The sequence below is a fragment of the Silurus aristotelis genome (assembly GCF_946808225.1).
Source record: "Silurus aristotelis genome assembly, chromosome: 19".
In the NCBI taxonomy this organism is placed as follows: Eukaryota; Metazoa; Chordata; class Actinopteri; order Siluriformes; family Siluridae; genus Silurus; species Silurus aristotelis.
In genome coordinates this window covers 19,526,866-19,549,060 of record NC_139592.1, presented here as the reverse complement: position 1 = coordinate 19,549,060, position 22,195 = coordinate 19,526,866, and the positions used below count along the sequence as shown (strand labels likewise).

Sequence of the window (22,195 nt, the reverse complement as noted above, 5' to 3'; positions counted from 1 at the left end):
CTTCACCTCCACTACACTCTTACTGTACGCTTCCTTCAGAATCACCCCTACACCATTTCTCTTCCCATCCACACCATGATAAAACAGTTTAAACCCACCTCCAATGTTCCTGGCCTTACTCCCTTTCCACTTGGTCTCCTGAACACACAACACATCTACCTTTCTCCTCTCCATCATATCAGCTATCTCTCTCCCTTTACCCGTCATAGTTCCAACATTTAAAGTACCAACCCGAACCTCTACTCTCCTACACTGCTCCTTTTTCTGCCGTCTCTGTAGACGCCTTCCTCCTCTCCTTCTCCTCCTTCGGCCAACAGTAGCCCAATTTCCACCGGTACCCTGTCGGCTAACGATACCTGTGGCGGTCGTTGTTAACCCGGGCCTCGACCGATCCGGTATGAAATTCTCATTTGTGATCCGCATATTTGATTTGGCACATGTTTTACGCTGGATGCCCTTCCTAACGCAACCCTCCCCATTTACCCGGGCTTGGGACCGGCACTAAGAGTACACTGGCTTGTGCCCCCCTAATGGCTGGGTTATTAGTAGCCATAATCAATCGACTTAAAATTGCTCTCGGCCTCAAGCTAAGGGAGTGGGAGCTGTGTTCATCCTCCTCATGCGATAGTTATCCTACCATGAGATCAATTTGGCTTTTGGGAAGAAATTGGGGGGAAATGACATTTTCTTCAATTTCATTTCCCATTCGGTGAAATACAACGAAATACTTAACTCAAATATTGCTATTTAGATTTAACAAGACACTGGTTCCATGGTGGTCTAGTGGTTAGGATGCGGCGCTCTCACCGCTGCGGCCCGGGTTCAAGCCCTGGTCAGGGAACCAACCCCAGCCAATAGGGTTGCACAAGCCAGTGCACTCTCAGCGCCGATCCCAAGCCCGGATAAATTGGGAGGGTTGCGTTAGGAAGGACATCCAGCGTAAAAACGTGCCAAATCGAACATGCGGATGATCCGCTGTGGCGACCCCTAATGGGAGAAGCTGAAAGAAAGAGAAAGATTTAATGAGACACTGAAAAATGAATTGATTTAGACCACTGTGATTAGATGAACCTAGGTTTAGAGATGATTAATCAATAGTGGGTCAGTCTTGGAATATAACATAAAGACATGGATGCCATTACCATTTTGCCCTGTCTTGAAACCTAAAACCCATTTAGGAAGTATAACATTGGTGGAAAAATGTGTAGACTTAAATTAAGTTTTTTCCAACAACATAAAAATTGTGATTTTGCCTTGAAAAATTCACTATTGTAACTATATCTTATTCATTATAAGAACCTTCATAAGAGCTTCATAATTTCATGTAAACCGAATCATCAAATGAGATCCTACAAAAATTTCATTAAGAACGAACCCTTTTCTCCTTCACTGCTGCGTGATCATGCCAGAACACTCTAGACCAAAGCTGCATCAATGATTCACAGCTGAGTGCCATGGAAAAAAGATCACCCCTGTTTTTTAAGAGGTTTGGTTTAATCCAGGCTTCTGTAGACTGCTATTCATTGCTGCATGTTTCTAGAATGTGCTTTTTGGACGACGTGAGGGGGGAATCTGTCTGATTAATAGAGCATCTCTGTTGGAATAGAGTATTACAGCAGTGCACAAGGTTTCATCAGAAATACCCGAGAGGAGCATCACTATATTTTGCAACAAATATTTGTGAGAGAGCTGAACCACACGTTGAATGACTGATTAAAAGAGGTGTTTATCATGACTCAAGGCAAGGTAAGCTCCTTGCACAGTTTAGATTGTATGCAACTATTCATTTCAATGATTTACTCTCTAGGGATCTCTGTGGTAAGAGGCTCCATTTGTGGTTGTTTTTATCTCCACTTTCACTGTCCGACTTCTTTAATTTAGCCCAGTTCAGTGTACTCATTATAAATAAGAGCAATTATATTTATCTCTAAACCTGATTTACAAACATATATACCATATATATGCTTTATGCACAAGCCTGTTTATATAAAAAAATAAAAACATTATCTGAATAACCAACATGACATTCGGTTACTTTAAATGTTTTCCTTATATGTGTTTAATTGCCTTTTTCCACTGCACACATTTGTCTTTCAGTCTTTCCTAATCGATCTTTATTCCTTTATGGGCATCAAACATTTCTGCATGATTCACATCAGAATCTATAATTAAATATGAGCAATAAACATGACAAAACACGAAAATAAATGACAGAATGGTGCGATGATGCCCAGCACAAATTGGACCTTCTGTGACCATCACATTTGGGGTTTTTTGGTTTAAATTTGATAATTAATTGTTTTATTTCTCTTATATCATAGCAATTTGCTGACACTAAAAAAAGTTTTTTTTTTGGAAGTCTTTATTTTGCTCCCTTACAAGCCAGGAGACATGAAAGCCTATGAGTTGATGGATGGATGGATGGATGGATGGATGGATGGATGGATGGAGGAAGGAAAATGAGTGGATGGTTACAATAGAAGTTGTGTCCTATGTGGAAAACAAGTACTTTAATGATGCCACTCTCCATTGGAAAACTCAAAAGAGTATCTGTTAACCTCTAATAGTTACATAGTGCTGAAACCAGAGGTCAAAACACACCAAAAAAAGCAACAGAAACATTCAAAACAGTTTTTGCAATATAATATCACCACCAAAAACCAACTTAAGCTGTCCTACACAATGATCTGGCAACTTCCCTTCTCAGTTTATTGATATAAAAGCACTAATAGCTGGTCATATTCTTAAGAATGTGTGTCTTGTTCGATGTTTTCTCTGCAGCACGGCTAAACAAGTTGCTGGTTAATGATAACTGGACATGGTTTAAACACGGTCATGAGTGAAAGGACATTTGAATTCGATATATCCATTTTGTTACTGTCTTAAAAAATACTCTGTTTATTATAATGTGCTTATTTACAGATTTTAGAGGTAAACAAGCTGAATGAAGGCTCATCTCTGCCTCAACCACCACCAAGCTATGAGGAGGCAACTGCAGGTAAGTTCATTTTCTCACACTGTGAGGTTTTGCTCTTTTCCTCCCTCTAGTGGCTATATTTTAAATAACCCTCTGTTCAAATGTAAAAATAAACAAAAATGTTCTAATAAATTTCATGGCTTAAGACGAGAACTTATGCAAGGACATTATTATTGTCATTATACCTCAAGTGAAGCTTGTTAATGTTTGTTAATTGGAGAGGGCAGTACATTTTAATGCAGTTTCAGACACAAGAACAATATTCAGTTATGAATTTGTACCAACTGCCTCCGCCCTTATGGAATATTTCAAATTTTCAGTTCACATGTAATCATTGATGTTTTGCATGTGATTTATGGTGTGAGGAATTTAAAATATCATGTATAATTCAATTTACAGAAAAAGTATAACATTTGATTTTATTTTTTGTCACACTTGAATTAAATGATTCAGCTCATGTAGCGAATTTTAATATAACACAAAGTGCAAAACGTGTACCAAAAAAACCCGTACAAAATGCAGTTTAATTAATGTTCATTTATAAAAAATTAAAAAAAAAACTGCAATAACTGTCAATGAGTCTTTCACATTGTTATAGAAACACACACCCTACAAAAACAAATTTATTTAACTTGTGAAGAAAAAAGTCGTGCACATTTTAACTTGATATTGCTATCATAAACACACTGAGCATGAGGCAAGAATACACTGTGGATAGGATGCTAGATGTGCATCACAGTGCTCCATGTGCATACACACATTTACACACCGTGTGAGCAATAAAATACTATATAAAAATATACACATTTGCCTGAAACTGCTTTTCTCAGATTTCTCTCAAATGATCAACAGGCTTTGCTTTGGAATTTCTGTAAAAAAAAAAAATTGAAATATTTTATAGTCAAAATTAGCAGGCAATTAAGAAGATATCCGGTCGCATTTTTTTAGACAGTTATAACCAAAGCTGTTTTTGAAATCTAATTAACTCCATATGGTATGTCTAAGGTGGAAGTGGCATTTACCCTGTTGACGGAGAAAGTTGCACAAAGTTTTCCTTTGATGACTTGAACGTACGCCGGACATTTATACGGAAGGTATATATTTAGGAAAAAACAAACGTGTTTTTGTTGATAATAATGGATATTTTAGTGTTATGATTTCCTGATTTGAGCGTATGTGTGCAGGTCTATGCCATTCTGGCGCTCCAGCTGTCTGTCACCCTGGCCATTGTTTCTATCTTCACTTTCTGGTGAGTGCGTTAGCAGCTCTGTCTCAAAACAAACAGAATTTACTTAATGGGGATTCATTGGTATGAAAAAAAAAGGCTGGAAATCTGTAATAAAGACATAAGAAGGTCAACAACTAAAAAAAAAAAACAACTAAAAAAAACCCAAGAGATTCAAACAAGGTTCTCTGTTCTAATAAGACATAAATGTCATTTAAATGAAAATGAAAAATGTAAGATCCCACAGTGTTCAACACCCTGCTACTATGAAGCGCGGTGGTGGTAGCATCATGCTGTGGGAATACCATTTTAATAAGCAGGACATGGGAAAGTGGTCAGAGGGCAGTGTAGATGAAGCCAAATACACCCTATAGACCCTAAGTATACCTAAGTAAAGCTTTAAGTGTGTAGTTCAAGACCAAGAACCCCGAAGGAGTAATACTGTATGTTTAAAAGACAAGTAAGTTGCTGTCTCCAAGACTGTTTTTTTCCAAGAGGCATATGGGAACACATGCAGCTGCATTTTCAACATTTTCCACATTTCGCACGGTGGGATGATTATTATACATGGTACTGAGTGTTTTTTTTTTTATGGACCTTCTTTTCTTTCATTTTCAGTGAACCATTAAAGGACTATGTCCAGTCTAATCCTGGATGGTACTGGGCCGGATAGTAAGTCTTAAATGGTGCAAACAATTCTGAACAATTTTAAGTTGGCTGTCTGAAGATAGTTGGAGCTTTGAGAACTTAATGTAATGCTCAATGTATGTTGCCGAATTACTGTTTTCGGGGTTTTTGTTTTTCACCTACAGCGCAGTGTTCATGACAACATTAGTGACGCTGTCCTGCTTTCCTGGACCGAGGTAAGCGCGTTTTGACATTAACAGATCGATTTATGGTCAATTTAGCATAGAAATGAGTCTTTTGATTGTGCATTATTTGATAGAAAGGAATACACCGATTTTCACTCTCTTTCTATCTGTAACTAAAGGAGGCGGTTTCCATGGAACCTGATTCTGTTGTCCATCTTTGTAAGTCCCAAAACTGAAATCTTTTCTACAGTCTATTGAAACGAATTATTATGTATAAAACACACAAATACCGTCTTTCATTTCTATAGTATACATATGTTTCTGTGAGAATTTATTAGGAGTACTGACGTTCATTGTCAGCATTTACTGTGCATTTCTTCCATTACAGACTCTGTCACTTTCGTATATGACAGGAATGTTGTCCAGGTATTGTATCGACCTTGTATGTATGTATTTACAACTCTGTTTTATGTACAAGAAAAGCAATTAATTTATATGATTGATATGCACATTATTTCCCTGTTTTAAAGCTCTTTTTTTTTTTTTTTCACTTCCCATAGTTACTACAATACAACGTCTGTGATGATGTGTTTGGGTATTACAGTCCTGGTCTGCTTCTCTGTCTCAGTTTTTAGTTTTCAGACAAAAGTAAGTACAAGGTCATTCACAGTACCACCGTCACTCATGTCTTACAGTAACTTCAATCTATTCAAATATATTTGGTTGACCGGACTGAGGAGTTTCAGTTGACACTGGACAATTTGCTAAACAATGTGTGTGTGACTGATAGGAAAGGTATGCGTCATATTCATTTTCTTTTTATTAACCACATATATGGCTTGTGGGACAAATAAAGACCATATTCATAAACATGGACTTGGTGCTCGAACTATGGAGTTTGGAAATGAATATAGATTTTGTATATTTGATTATCAGATTTATGTTTGAACGATACCATTTCGTGTATATGGGGGGCAAAAGTAATGGGGAAAAGTAGACACTTTTAAAGTGTATACATAGTACATGGTACATACCATGATGATGCCATGTAATGTAGATGTCTAGAGTGATGTTAAACCTTTAAAACTTAGTACAATGGATATAAAACAATGTAAATGTGCATAAAAAATGTGTTTTACACATTTTATATCATATTAAAGGTGGGAAAAGGGTTTATCTGATCTAACATCCCAAATACCTGCAGTTTTAGTATCTGGTGATATGTCTACTGTACATTATATTAATTTACTAGAAAAGATTGAATTATTCATTTATTGATACAGTATTATTGATCTAATTATTTGCTTGTTTGTTTTTTTTACAGATTGATATGACATCATGTCAGGGTGTGATGCTTATCATCTGCACCTCGTTTTTTATATGTGGAATATTACTGGCTTTAATTATACCTCTTGGCTGTGTACGTATAGATTTTTTGCGGATATAAATGATAATGGATTTGTTTATTATTTGAGTGCTGTAGTATATCAGCTGCTATTTTTTAACGCTGTTAACTGTGCAGGTTCCTTGGATGCACGCTGTGTTCGCTGTGCTGGGAGCAATCATGTTTAGCATGGTAAGGGCTCTACCAGCTAAATTTTAGAATACAGTTTATATACACATACACATATAAGTGTGTGAAGTGTGTGAAGTTCAATTTTGCTTATAGTACTGTCATTTTTTTCAAGTTTCTGGCAATCGACACACAGCTCCTGATGGGAAAAAAGCGTGAAAGTATCAGTCCTGAAGATTACATCTATGCTACACTCAATATCTATTTGGACATTGTCTACATCTTCTCCTTTATTCTCCAGATTTTTGGAAAAAATAGGCTGTGAGCCAATGCATTTTCATGTGAAGTTACATATCACCTCGTTGTGACCACAAAAAAAAAATTATTCAAAACTCACTTACAAACTTCAGAAATTCTGAAATATTTAGCATGCAGGAACCCAAATTGAACATCAACTAAAAGTCTTGGAAAGGAATGTACGGCAGAAGGTATTAGCAAAACTTTTATGTAGTTTTAGAAAACGTTCATTCTTGTTCAGTATACAAATACATAGGTTAACATAGAAAATAATAGGTGCATAGTAATACTACTAGTCCTACTGCCAATACAAAATAAAAAGATTTATTTTCTTATGTAGTTCCAAACTGCTATAGAATAAAATGTATCTATACATAAACTATTTAAAAAGGCAAAGTCTTTTAAATGCCTGAAATATGAAAATACCAAGATACTAAAAAAAGAGCATATTGGGTCATACAATATGAAAAAGTATGCACTGTTGGAAAACTGCTCTTTTAAAGTAAACTAAGCCATTTTAAAAAAGAAATGTTTTTTTTAAATAATATTTTTAAAGTTTTTTTATTTTTAATAAAAATTTAAATATTAATAAAAATAGCAGTATGCAAGAACCTCACTAATTAATAGTATCGAGTCTGAAATGGTATATTTTTAGGTAACCTAATGTTTATATATAAATTAATAAACTATTCTAGCTAACAATTATCCAGGAACTGGATTTTTAATGGAATAAAATACTAAAAACTCAATTCAATTTGAAGCCTTCAATACCGCTCTCTTCTTTAAAAAGTTTTAATACCGCAAACCGTTTGTTTCACTCCTTTATGCTGGGACCCCTGAAGTAGAATTATGAGAGAGAGTAATGGCCCAAAGATGATTTACTGTATTTGCACATCAACATTGTTACACAAAAAAAAAGTGTAATAAGGTTGGATGCAAAGTAAATGTACATGTGCTGCTATTTTTTTTTAAAAACCTATTTATCAGTCTTTCACTTTCTCTCACTAGTAAATGTTTTTATTCAAATTAGGGCTGCAACTAACGATTATTTCTGATTAATCGGATGATGAATTCTTTTCTTCGATTAATTGATGAATTGGATTTTTTTTTAAAACAACAAAACAACTTTTGATGTTTTGCTAATTATAACTACATAAAACCCTAATTCAGTGTATTTATGTATAAAAGTGTACTTCAAAAATGCAAACGCCACATATCGAGTTTAACTATTTTTTATTTCCACATTTTATAAAGTTTATAGTTGCGGTTTATTGAGGAGTGCATGGGGAAATTCTCCTCGAACAAATTCACTCACGCTGGGTTTGTTTCCTTCTGTTAAAACAAAGAACAGCATTTGAGTATGTAAGGTGAAGCAATTTGTGTAAATCAACATTTGTATTGTTTTGAATGATAATTGCAGATGGCAAGTTGACAACCATGATTACAAAAATATAAAATATAATACAAAAAAATACACAGACATTTTGTACAGTTGTGAAGATATAAGCATCTAGTATATATAATTAATGAAATTTTGTATAATAATTGAATGATATATACATATGTTAAATATACAAACATTGAAAACAAGCATTTGAACGTAGTAACGGCGCAGTAAATCGCGTTTGAAACCAGATTTATAACAATAACAAGTTACTGTTGTAGTAGACAAATGCTATAAAAAGAGAATGGAACTGAGAAACGCAGCAAACTAACAGGTTTGATTAGAAAAAAATGTGCATTGGTGTACAAAGGCTTAAGCACTCGCTGAAAACCCCAATAGAGACTAAAAATTGCTGCTGTTGTTATTTGCTTGTTTGTTTGCACCGTTTTAATTGAATGTATCACTATGTCAGAACAGATCCAGTAAAACGGCCCCGAAATGTTTGTTACAAACAAACATTTGACACAATAGCACTTCATTAAACTATACCATTTTCAAATAATGAGGAAATATAGTTTTTGCGTACCGTGCTGATGTTTCATCTTCATCCGTGATTTGGGACGCACACTTTTTCATTTACATTTACATTTACTGCATTTAGCAGACGCCTTTGTCCGGAGCGACGTACAAAAGTGCTTTGAGTCTCTAGAAATAAATAAATCTACACTGGTACGCTTGATTACAAACTTAAGATAAATTTGCCTACAATCGCTGCCGATCGACCTTGTAATCTCCTCCATTTCGCAAGCGGCTGTGTTATCTTACCATCACGCTAAACCTAATCGCAACTAATCGACAACAGCATTCGTTGACAACTAATTGTATTATCGATTAGTATCGATTTTATCGATTGTTGCAGCCCTAATTTAAAATGTAGGTAATTCATTTGAATTACCATGGAATTAATTATTATTATTGTTGTTGTTGTTGTTGTTGTTTTTTTATTTTATTTTATTTATTTTTTTTTGGGGGGGGGGTTCTTTGTGTCTAATAATCCATTTCTTTATTTCTTTGTTTATTTTTGTTACAATTCTGTCGTGATTGAGCTTCATTTTAGAAGATGGTTTTTACTTTGACAAAAAGTAACAGAGAAACTGAAATGTGATTAAAAATGAAATGTAAATAATATAATCATAAGCGTCAAATGTTCATTATGCATATAAGGTATGGATGCCTTTCTCTGAGACGCAAATAAATAACTCAAATAAACATGTTCTTTTGTATTGCTTGGAGTTTCTGATATTCATATGATAATTATTATGTAATATTAATTAAAAGTAAATAGTTAACAGTAGTTAATAGTTAATGCGATATTAATTAATAGTTAAGAATAGTTAATAGTTAACAATGCGATATTGATTAATTGTTCATTCGTTTTTTAGAGGTATAATGACATAATACTAAACATAATGTTTTAGAGACACATCCTGAATTATTGGCAACCTTCAGGAAATTTGGCAATTATTATTTAAAAATTATAGTTAGGCATGTTGTCTATTTTTGTTTTCAACAGAAAATCTCTAGAAAAAGTCATTTTCATATTTTCCTATAATATACACAGCAAGATATGGTTTAACCATAAGTGAAATTAAATAAATAGCTACAGTATCTCCCAAAAGTGAGTACACCCTTTTAAATTTTAGCAAACATTTTATTTTATGTTCTAAAGGGACAATACTATAGAAATGTGTGTATTGTAGATTAGAGCAGTCAAAATTTGGTGCTTTGCATACTATTCTCTTATACTGACCACTGGATGTTCAGCATGGCACCTTAAAGAGGTCCCAAAGAATCTTTAAAGAAGGTTAAAGATATATATTATCTTTATAATATATGTTATATTAATGTATATTAATATAGGTTATATTAATGTCTATAAGTTTAGTGTGTATGAGTTTATCCTTAATGAGCAAACCTGTGTTGACAGTGACAAGCAAAGACTCCCTGAGATGGTATGAGGAAGAAACCTTGAGAGGAACCAGTTTTAAAAGGGAACTCATAATTATCTGGGTGGCACCAAATGTACATTCATTATAGTGTTATTATTGTTAAAATGTACTGATCAGCAGTGACATGCAGTGAAGCCAAAGGCAGGTTAGGCAATGGACAATCAGAGCCAGATTCACACATATATGATCCCCAAAGAGATTCAATTAAACTTCCGAAATTCTGAAATATTTAGCATGCGGGATTACTTAAGCCAAATTCAAAACAGTTGAACGTCAACTAAAAGTCTTGGAAACGAATGTATGGTTATGTAAATACTCAATTACTTGGTTTGATCAGGCAATTTTATTTTAGTGTTATACAATAAGTACTTGGGCTCATGCATGGCGTCAACATTGTGGAAAGGATAAATGGCTGCCTCTCATTGTACTCCTTTTTTGCTGTTTTATCTATAAAAACATACCTTAATATCTTTTGCACAGATATGTGATGTAAGTTATCTAGAATATGGAAGGTGATCACTTGCAAATATGTATACACAAACCACTCCACTGTCCTCCCTCTCATTCACACATATGTACTCTGTCTTACTCCTACTGACTTTCATTCCCTTCTCTCGAGCGCTTACCTCCACCTCTTCAGGGTTTTCTCAACTTGCTCCCTGCTTTCACCACAAATCACAATATCATCCACAAACATTATAGTCCATGGAGACTCCTGTCTGACCTCATCCGTCAACCTGTCCATCACCACTGCAAACAGAAAAGGGCTCAGAGCCGATGTCCTCATTCATGTCCTGCACCACCCTCACATACTTCTCTGACACACCTGACTCCCTCATACAATTCCACAACTCCTCTTTCTCCACCCTGTCGTTTGCTTTCTCTGAATCCACAAACACACAATGCAACTACTTCTGACCTTCTCTATCTTTCTCCATCAACATTCTAAAAACAAATAATGCGTCTGTGGTGCTATTTCTCTGCATGAAACTATACTGCTGCTCACAGGTGGTCACCTCTTCTCTCAGCCTGGCTTCCACTACACTTTCCCATAACTTCATTGTGTGACTGATCAACTTTATTCCCCTGTAGTTACTGCAGGTCTGAATATCTTTCTTATTCTTAAAGATCGGTACCAGCACACACCTTCTCCATTCCTCAGGCATCCTCTCACCTTCAAAAATTTCGTTGACCAATCTGGTTAAAAACTCCACTGCTATTTTTCCTAAACATCTCCATGCTTCTACTGGAATGTCACCTGGTCCAAACGACTTTCCAGTTTTCATCCTTTTAATTGCTGCTCTCACGTCCTCCTTATGAATCCTATCCACTTCCTGCCATCTCCACATCATCCAACCTTCTCTCTCTCATTTTCCTCATTCATCAGCTGCTCTTCATATGGCCTTTTCTTTGCCTTCACCACATCCCTCTTCACCTGCTGCCGCATCTTCTTGTACTCCTGCCTACTTTTCTCTTCTCTCTGCCAATCCCAATCCTGTTTCGCCAACCTTTTTCTCCTTATGCTCTCCTGCACTTCCTCATTCCACCACCGTCTCTTTGTCTCCCTCATCACTTCTGCAGTAGTTCCCCAATCATCCAGCACCTTTTCAGCACCACCGAGCCCCTGTCTGACCTCTTCCCTGAACCTTACACTACAGTCTTCCCCCCTTCCATTTACACCATCTTATTCTTCCTTCAGTCCTCACTTTCCATCTCGTCTTCTTTACCTCTAAAGCCATCCTACAGAAAAGTGTATCTGCGATCAAATTGATTTCCTCTCCTCTGTCAGCCATTGTGGATTGAAAAACTATTAAATTCACACAAATTTATTTAAACATTTGCAGTTTTTTACAGATGCGGTACTTGCAGTTCCACGTGAATGCGACGTTATTGGATGCCTGCTAGATGGACCTGGAGCTGCCAATTTGAAATCTGATTGGTTAAAGCAACAGCTTTAAACAATATGTACTTAAATGTACAGGTGGCTACACTGCTGATTCTGAAGGCCTCGCATCAACATCCTAGCAACACGTGATGTGATGGATGAAATACGATTGTATAGAAACCTTTAACGAAAATGCACTGCTTGAACTGTGAGAAATGCTATGAAAATGAAAAAAAAAATAGACTACTGAAAATAATTTTATACATATTGATGGGTAAATTGATATTAAATGGTAATTTAGTGATACTGGTGGAGTTCCAGCCAGCAAAGAAAGCCTTGCTGGCCACGGATATGTTTGTATGTTGCGTTCTGACACTTGCTAGAGCAAAAAAAGAAATAAATAAAATAAAAAAAAATTTTTATAATAATAATAATAAATAAATAAAAATTACCATCACCGCCTCCTTTAATAGAAGGGAGAGTTATGACGTCATTACGCGGCAGTCGGTTGGGCGAATCGCGTGGCCGAACGCTGCACGCGCGCGCCGCACGCCAGCCAATGAGAGGTCGCGATGCTCAGGTGCTTAAGTCCGCCATGTTGTGGTTTTAAATGAGGAAGAAGCGGGAGAGGGTTAGCGTGCAAAAGAAGTTCATGTGCTTTTTTTTCTCCCGCATTCAATGTTTTGGTTTAGTTTTGAAAATAAATAAAATAAATCTCAGCCAATTATGGTGATACACTGAGGAGAGTTTGGCGGTAGTTGAAATAGGCGGAGTCTATTATTTTGGCGAATTATCGCTAGTATTAGCGTCGCGAGCTACCTAGCTAGTTAGGTTAGAGAGGTACTGCTTAGTTAGCGAGCTAGCCCGGCGCTTTTACTGGAAATGGGGATTGGGCTAGTCGGCTATCAAAGCTAGTTAGCGTCCGGTTATTCTGGACACTAGCATGCAGCCGGGCGGGAGTGACGCGAATGCCGGAGCTCGTTGACGTTCAGTGCGTTTTGGTGTATTTCGTGCGGAGAGATTTTGTTTGACTTCTTGCCTCTAACGAGAGTCCGTCGAAATGTTCAACAAATTCTGCGAATGGATTGAAAGCGGAATCGCGACGCTGCGCAACGACGTGCCGACTGCCCAAGATCCGTCCGACGGTGTCCGGTCTGACCGGAGGAAGAGACCGTTAGAGGGGTGAGTGTTTAGACTGTCGGTAGAGGGAGGGGGGAGAAGTCTGAAAGGTTGTTTGGGGATGAGCAAAAAGTAGGCTGGAAGAAAACACTCATAAAGTACCCCAGGTGTCAAGTTCCTGACTGTCCGTACAAGAGAGTTCAGTCTTCCTTCGTCTCTCAGCAGTGCAAAGGGACCACCAGGGGATGATCCCGTGCGTGATGGAGTATTATTTACACCAGTGGCATGGTGGACATGGTGAACTTCAACAGCTTTGCCAAGTTTTCGCTGCACTGAAATGCTCTTTGTTTCTACTAAACCTTTCTTGAGTTGATTTGGGTGGATTTTCTTGGTTTTGGGAAAACTCAAGGGGGTTCTTAAGGCACAGAGTTGGGATCGTGTGCTCTATTGGGTCAGGATTTAATTGCATCCAAGCATCGTGTGGTCATGTATGTCTAGTGTTAGTCAGCCTGTAACGTATACAAACCATCTTTTTGTTTGATTGACAGTTTGGAAGACGGGGATGCCGTTAACTATGAAGCAGACCAAGCGGTCAAGAAGTTTAGAATGGGTAAGTCATTGTCATTTAAATCCGATTCATGGTGTTTAACCAGACTTTGATGCATAGACCCATTGGTTGTGTGCTAGGAGATTTTATGGATACTATGAAGAATGCTGCTGAAGGGATGAAGACCCATGGCTCCAGCGTTGCTTTGTGGATGCGTGACAGCGTTAGTCCAACCTTGAGGAACATGCTACCTGCTTCCCCTGGTCCACCTCGAACTCAAATAGCATCACCTGATCCTGCCAATTCATCAGGATCGGTGTGGAGAGAAAGCGAGGTGCTGAACTGTCTGTTGATGCCACACTGAGAAAGTATAGAGAATGTGGGGATTATGCTATGTTGTGGGTTTTTTTTTTTTTTTTGTGGTAACGTTATATGTCTGTGCACTGTTTTTGGTATTCTTTACATTAAATGCTTTGTAAGCTAAAGAAGAAAGACAAACTGAAGGTTTAGCATTAAAGGGGGGGGGGGGGGATAGTACTTTGCCTTTCAAGTACCTACCAGAAAGAATCACAGAATTTTCCTTCTAAGGTACATTTATATTTGCTTTGCTTTTGTCGTGTGAAAATTCTAAGACAAAAATTCATTTAAAATTATTTGGGTTTAAGTAAAAAAAAAAAAACTGCATTATCTATAGAACTCTTTTTGACATTTTAAAGATTTTCATATTAATATTTGTTCTAACTTGAGCATGTTTTTCCCTCTCAGTTGATTGTAAGACAGGATGAAACCCACAAGGATGTCTTTGTTGCTCCTGCTACATCTTTTGAATGGAAGACCATTGTGAAATCAGGTGACGAGGCAGATTTCTTATCCAGCATTCCTTCACGTCTGTTTACTAAATGCAGTAAATTTAAATGTAAACGCGCCCATAACCAGAGCGACGTACCAAAGTGGTTTAAAGACTATTAATGAATAAATCAACAATGGTTCACCAAGACTCTATCTAAGGACATCAGAGGTAGGTTAAAATCTTAAACCGATTATTTCCCTTTTAGACTCTTCAAGTACCGAAGAGTCAGTGAGTATATTGAAGGTCGGCAAACGACATGCACACGCAAGCCTTCCACCCCACGAGACGCACAAATCCAACGGCCATCCGGTTTCAACCTGCACTGCGAAACCCTGCTCGGTTACGCGGCTCGGCCGTCCTCTTTATGTCAGAGCACAAAGATCTCCGAGGTGTGTATTGTATTACTAATTATCTTCCCATATCCTGTACACTCTGTTTTTTAACATACAGGTTTTGATGGGGGATATAGTGAGTGTGTCCTAATATGGGACGTGGAAAATTGTATTAAATAAAATGATTTTGAATAATGCTTAATTCCCATGTTTTAGATATTTTTTTTCTAAGCAGCCAATAATGCACCCCTAATTTTTTGGGTTGATGACTTCATTTAATAAAAGGTCTAAAATATATCTTAGTTTGTATAAGTTTTTTTTTTTTTTGTACTAAAATGTAATAAGCAGCTTCCTTTTATTTTCTCAGACAATTTTTCACTCCTGGTACAAGCACGAGGAACACATCATACACCAGTATGTATGAGAAAACCTTTCCTATTCGAGTGGTGCAGAATCCTTCCCCCGGCTCCTCTAGCCATCACTGGAGAGGCAGAACTCACTGCACTGCACAAGAGGTTTGACTCGTTCAGATCTACTCATGTTAAACCTACATGGCTGCTCGTATTCACTGTCATAGTTTGTTTATGTTCAAGTGTTTTTCTCTCCCTTTACTGTTTTTAGTCAGTACGCGAGGAGGAGAAGGAGGTATACCGGCAGTTACTAGCCATAGTGTCTGGCGGCCAGTCATCATTCTTCTCTGACAGCCTTTCTAACCCAGGGATTCGTTCACATCGTGATTTGTGAGTGTTTAAGAACTGTCATTATGCGTAATGAAGCATTCCTGTGGATATTTACTGTGTTGTCTGGTCCTCAGTTCCAGTTTCCTGACCTCGAGTCGCAGGCTGCTGCAGTGTACCTCACCAGAAGGCTCAGGAACGGGGGAGTCTTTTCTCGGTTTGTCCAGTCTGTCTCCAAGTCCCCAGACCTCAAGCGCAATGCACAGTCCTTGTGCACACACCAACGGGCCCGAAACACAGCCCTGGGATCCTGATTCAGACGGCAAATACGTCTCAAGGAAAATGGTGTTAGTCGAGCACTCGGTGCCCTCACCGGCGGCTCTTCAAGACACTTCTTCTCAGGACACGCAGTCTTCTGGTGTGCATTCAGGTACTTCTCGCTGTTGCAAGAAAAAAAAAAAAAAAGTTTAACGTTTGCGCTAGATGTAGGATTGTTGTCATTGACTTCTAAAATTGTCACTACATGATGCAGTTGTATTTGTGACACCTGTTGGATTGCTGATGGTTCAAAGGAGCATCACACCATGCACCAAGACAGCCAATTACAATAGAGCTCTGTGCTCAGAACTACATTTACAGTACTTGTAAACACAGTCTAGGGATTATGAAACTAGATTCTGGGACATGCCTAGTCTCTCTAGCTTGTTGTACATTTTATTTAAGAGGTAGTCATTCTAAGAATTGGCTGCTTGATTTATATTCTTTGGTTTTTCCATTCACAGCTCACGATGGGGATTCTGTCATTTTTGTAAAGGAGCAACATGGCAAAAGAACAGAGTGTTCAAGGTAAACGTTCTCAGTCTGATTTCTTGATTTCTGGCATTTGGTCAATCACAAACTCCTGGCAAATGCAATTATTTTGGCACTGAAATTTCATGGCAGAAAATTATTTGCGAATTTAATCATAACGGTTTTACAAGTCTGAAAAGTAATAATAGACGCAGAAGTGCATCATCAGGTTATTAAAAATTCCTGCCTGTTGTGTCATGCTGCCTTACTCATTTGGCCTGGATGTGAACATTTAGGTAATTTGCACATCCATTATTTTCAATTACCCAGTCAATATTTGTGCCAGACGATACCCACCCTCTTGGTAGATAGTTGTTATTGCTCGATGGTGCTTGGATTAATCCTTTAAAATTCTCCTTTAAAGCATTAGTTCAATATTTGCTTTTATATATAGGCTTAACTATCATGTAACTGTATTTCTCGAGGAAAGTGTACACACAATTTGACGCTTGAACGTCTTTCTTCTCTACAAAACAGCGAAAACTAGACAGTCCTCACCAATAGCTGGGAAACATGTTCTCTAATTAAATTTAGGAAGCTAATGATTTTGTCTCTTTGCAGTGTGCCATGCTTCCAAGCTGAACTCTGGATCAAAGAACTGTGAGTCTCTTCACAGAATTATGTTGACTGTTAATAGACTTTTTAGAACATTAAGTTTCATTTGTCGTACTCGTGTGCGTGCAGGACTAGCCTTTATGACGCTCGCGCTCGGGAGAGACGGAGGCTAATAGACGAGCAAGAGGCTCTCACATCTCAGCTTCTGTATCAGGTGAGTTTGAAGCCTCTACTTTTACATATACCACTTGTATTTGCTGCATTTCTCTTTTCTAACCCATTTTTCCTTGTTTTATGTGTGGGTAATCAAATAGCGTCTTTCCGGCGAGGGTAGAGCTGATTTAAAAAGTGTGGAGCTGAGGGTGAGGGTCCCTCTGGAAAAGGAGGTTCCTGTGACGCCTGTCATTGTGGAACCAGAGACCGAAGCAAAAGAACAGGAATTCCCAGAGTTGACAGAGGTAAAAAAAAAAAAAAAAAAAAAATTCCATGCTGAACTTTCTGGTTAAACAGCCAAATATCTGGCCATTATTTCTGTATAATCAAGAAACCATATTACACGTAATCCATCATTGTACATTTAAGCAATGCATCCAATTCTAGATAAAACTAGTTCCAGAGGTTGAGCTTGATGATTATCCTGCTTCCACATAATTACTAAACCTGGTGGTTAAATATAAAGTTAAATGAGGTGTCCTTAAGCAGCTAAATCAACAAATTATGCTGAACTGAAATAAATGACCCCTATCCTAGATTACGTGTTTAACGAGTGTGTTGCATGCAGGCCATGGAAAACGAAGTTAGCCAGGCACTAAGAGGAATAAATCAGGACGAGGTGCTCAGCAAGGGATTCCGCCACAAGATCACCGGGAAAGACCTTCAGACTCTCAGCAACCTCAACTGGCTCAATGACGAGGTCAGTCCGATAGGAACATACTCAGCAAACCCTCATCACACATTGGTGACTTTCACTGGAAAGAATTGAAGAATAAGAAATATAGCCATAGTTGGAGTTGTGATGCATATATATCGAGCAGGCATAACATTGTGACAGGTGAAGTGAATAACCCCGATTATATCTTCATCATGGCACCTGTTAGTGGGTGGGATTTATTAGGCAACAAGTGAAACGGGGTTGGAGCATCTCCAAAACTGCAGCTCTTGTGGAATGTTCCTGGTCTGCAGTGTTCAGTATCTATCAAAAGTGGTCCAAGGAAGGAACAGTGGTGAACCGGTGACAGGGGTCATCAGCGGCCGAGGCTCATTGATGCACGTAGGAAGTGAAGGCTGGCATTTGTGGTCTGATCCAACAGACGAGCTCCTGTAGCTCATATTAGTGAAGAAGTTAATGCTTGATGCGTCAGGACTGTTTTGGCAGCAAAAGGGGGACCAATACAATATTAGGCAGGTGGTCATAATGTTATGCCTGATCACTGTATCAAGAATGTGACCAATGTGTGTGTGTGTGTGTGTGTGTTTTTTATTTATATATATATATATATATACACACACACACACATACACTAAATAAACTGCTTCACCTCTTCATCTACAGGTGATAAACTTCTACATGGACATGCTGGTGGAGCGGAGCAAGTTGCCCCGCTTGCCCTCCGTCTACACGTTCAACACGTTTTTCTTTCCCAAGTTACGCAGCTCAGGCTACTCAACCGTACGCCGCTGGACCAAGAAGGTGGACATTTTCTCTGTGGATATTATCTTGGTGCCTGTCCACTTAGGAGTGCACTGGTGTCTCTCTGTAAGTTGGAAATGAGTACAGGCACACAAATGTATAAAATGTGTAGTTCTGGCAGATCTCCAGTGCGGCGGCATCAGTAATAAATCGGATGTCATGACGGACAAATTGAAGTCGACGAGTTGTTTAATGCCATGTGTAATCATTATTCAAATATTTTCCATTGCTGCCGTACTGGTTTTTTGCTATCGCACCTCTAAAGTTGTTCTACTCGGTATGTTGTGTTGCTGATTACTTATTTTTCTGTAGTTTTACATCATTATTCTGATCATTCTTTCTCTCTCATCCCTGTCAGGTAGTAGATTTCCGCAAAAAGACCATCACGTACTTTGATTCCATGGGCGGGAGCAATGACGAAGCTTGTCAGATTTTGCTGTAAGTACTTTTCCAGAGTGAGAAAAGGAACTGGGATTGCAGCCAGTGGCAGTGCACATCCCCCCACCCCCACCCCCCGGTGTTAAACCCGTGTGTCATAAATTTGCCGTCTGGATCTTTTTTATGTGGAAAATAAACGATGTACTTCAATCCCACAGAAAATATTTGAAGCAGGAACGCGAAGACAAAAAGAAGCAAGCTTTTGATACCTCAGACTGGATCCTTCATAGTAAAAAACGCAACGTGAGTTCTGCAATCAAACGTGGGTTCTGATTCCCAAAACAGTATGGAAGAATTATGCCAAAATAAAGTGAACCAATTCATCTGCATATGTTTTTTAGAAAGAAAATAGAGGCTTATGTGATGTGATATTCTTCTTTTAGTTCGAAAGCCACATTCTTTTAATGTTTTACTCTTCACGGTGCATTGTGGAGTTCTGACAGGTAATACCTGTGGTTTGCTCTCGTAATGCTGTTCAGATCTCGAGGGCAAAATCAATCTAATTCTTTTTATGTACACACATTCATTGGCAGTGTAATAAACTGTTAGATGTGTATTTGCTGAATCACTTTTCAGACCGACATTAAAAAAAGCTTACTGAATTATTTTTAGATTTTTTTTTTTTTTCAACCTTTCAGGAGATTCCTCAGCAAATGAATGGCAGCGACTGTGGGATGTTCACATGCAAGTACGCCGAATACATCACCAAAGACAAACCAATCACATTTACACAGGTACGTCTGCGCACTGTGGCTTCTGAGGGGTTGTGGTTTGAAAATCTTGTTTGTTGGACCCGTTTAAGCACCGTTTATTTCTTTCAGAAACACATGCCGTATTTCCGGAGACGGATGGTGTGGGAGATCTTGAACCGGAAACTTCTGTGATTGGTCTTTTGAGGACTCAACCGGGGAAAACAAGGACATGAAGCTCTTTCTCAGAGGTTTTTTTTTTTTAATTCAGATTAATACCTCACTTTGATTGGACACTTGACTAAGAAACAGAAGTGGTGCAATCACACTTTCTCTCAGCTTTTGCTTGATGCTCAGCCTGCTTGAATTTTTAATCATGTCTTCAATGGGACCCTGCAATTTTTTTTTCACGTTCCCTTCAGCAAAATTCATCCAGCTACCTGACATGCTTTAGCTTTTTGATTAGAATTCTCTGCATGATTCCCCCCTTCCGTCCCTGCTAGTATCATTTATCAGGAATTTATAAAAAAATGCTCCACCAACCTTTTTTTTTTTTTTTTTGTTTCGAAGCAGAGTTGAGAAGAATGTTCTGGAGTCATAACTGAGGTTTTAATAGTGTAGGTTTTTTTTGGGGGGGCATCAAAAACATTGGGGTAAGGGGTTACTGATGCAGAAGGAGGCAGCTTTGGACCAACAGCAGCTCAAACTGACAATCTCTGTTTTTGTAAACTAAAAAAAAAACATACTACGTAACACTATTTTTGATGCTCAGGCCTTTGTATTTTACAAAAGATTATTATATATATAATAAAATGGCCAAATTGCATAAGTCAAAATATGCAAGAGTTACAACTATATATATATATATATATATATATATATATATATATATATATATATATATATATATATATATATATAAATAAATAAAATATTTTAGGTTTTTTTTTGTTTGTTTTTTTTTTAAGGCAGGTTCATTCAGGCAGGGCTCCATATGGACAGCCAATAAACAATTTCTTATGGTTATTTTTTTCTGTAGGATGGGACAAGCAGCAGAGTGGCAAATTGGATCTGCACGAATTTATCTAGAGAGGTCAGTGTAGGGCAACTCGACCTGTAAATAGAACCAGCAGTATAGCATCCTCCTGTTTTCTATTGACTCCAGAGGATACTCGCCTCCCTTAATGTAAGTGTACTATATTTAGATACTTGCAGGCGTTTCGGGGTTTTTTCTGTCTCCACTATATTTGCAATTATATGTACATACCGTGTCGGGACAGATTAATTGAAGTCATATTTAATACATTTTTTGTACCTTTTATTAATGTTTTGTATGTAGATCTGGTCTTTCCAGAAATAAAAAAAAACCTGAGGCTGTATATCCTGGATTGCTTAACTGTACAGTAATTATTTTCTTTTTATTTATACAGGGCAGTGTGTGTCATCTGACCTTATGACACTCAGGTCATTGATAGTCACAACATTGTCCCTTAGTCTGACTGGTTCATGTGTTTTGATCAAACCTTCACCCCTTTTTTGTGTGTTACTACTTTAGCAAAGTGATCTACTTTTAGCAAAGGGGTCTACATTTTTAATCCAAAAGGGAAGGAATCTCTCAGGTCAGCAGCAATCTGCCATAGCAAGGTCTTGAACCATGAAAAGGTTGGGGGCCAACTGCTGGAATAAAATTTCTACTCCTGTGACATTCAGATACCCTAACGAAAACAGAGATTTATGAAGTGACAAGAAAACGGTGAAAGACACTGTTACTTTTGTTAGAAGCTCTTGGCATGTGCCGACTAGATCCCTGGCGGTTAGCAGTGAAGTAGAGTTAACTCAGCTTTTTGTTTTAATCATCAGTGGGTGGGATTGGTAGCAATTACCTTCTGGAGCAGACAAGAATGGGATATTTGGGAATGGGATGTGTTATAATCTACACATCTTTACTCATAACGAACAGTCAGCCTTGCCACCATAGGGTAGATATTCTCCTGGGCCAGGTGGTGGCCTGGTGATCTAGTGATGCCCTGTATGAACAAAAGTTTGTGGACACATGACTATGATGTGTGTGTGCTTTCTGAACATTTTCCATTCTATATTTAGTCCACATTTGCTGTTATAAAAGTCTAGTGGAACATCTGGAGATGTTTATATGTGCTTATGGAGATTTGTGCTCATTCAGCTACATGGGTGTTGTGTAAAACGGAAAAGGAGGACGGGGTAGTCAGTGTTGCAATTCGATCAAAATTGTTTGTTTCTAGCAGGCCACTCAAAGTGCCTCCTACTTTGTTGTAACAGTTTGAAGAAGAACCACACATGGAAGAAAAAGTCAGGTGTCCCAATACTA

At 37.9% G+C, this 22,195-nt stretch overlaps 3 protein-coding genes across 3 annotated transcripts in view; 2 read left to right on the top strand and 1 right to left on the bottom strand.

Moving 5' to 3' along the window:
* The window catches only part of fmnl3 (formin-like 3), a 268,194-nt gene that overhangs the window by 13,372 nt on the left and 232,627 nt on the right, over positions 1 to 22,195 (bottom strand). The gene's annotated exons all lie outside the window — the stretch shown is intronic.
* LOC310742035 (protein lifeguard 2-like) lies at positions 1,397 to 9,491 on the top strand. The gene is made up of 12 exons (XM_083570587.1): positions 1,397 to 1,746; positions 2,923 to 2,998; positions 3,983 to 4,071; positions 4,162 to 4,226; positions 4,821 to 4,874; positions 5,015 to 5,065; positions 5,194 to 5,233; positions 5,403 to 5,440; positions 5,575 to 5,662; positions 6,339 to 6,434; positions 6,537 to 6,590; positions 6,703 to 9,491. Exons 1-12 carry the CDS (start codon positions 1,732 to 1,734, stop codon positions 6,850 to 6,852), a joined length of 816 nt encoding a protein of 271 aa, XP_083426713.1. The 5' UTR covers positions 1,397 to 1,731; the 3' UTR covers positions 6,853 to 9,491.
* Positions 12,677 to 20,663, top strand: senp1 (SUMO specific peptidase 1). Its single transcript, XM_083570515.1, has 18 exons — positions 12,677 to 13,284; positions 13,770 to 13,831; positions 13,909 to 14,102; positions 14,534 to 14,618; positions 14,824 to 15,007; positions 15,318 to 15,465; positions 15,572 to 15,690; positions 15,765 to 16,057; positions 16,410 to 16,473; positions 17,038 to 17,076; positions 17,161 to 17,245; positions 17,346 to 17,489; positions 17,813 to 17,944; positions 18,584 to 18,787; positions 19,080 to 19,159; positions 19,318 to 19,402; positions 19,798 to 19,893; positions 19,981 to 20,663. The coding sequence occupies exons 1-18, from the start codon at positions 13,163 to 13,165 to the stop codon at positions 20,041 to 20,043; spliced, it is 2,199 nt and encodes a 732-aa protein (XP_083426641.1). The 5' UTR covers positions 12,677 to 13,162; the 3' UTR covers positions 20,044 to 20,663.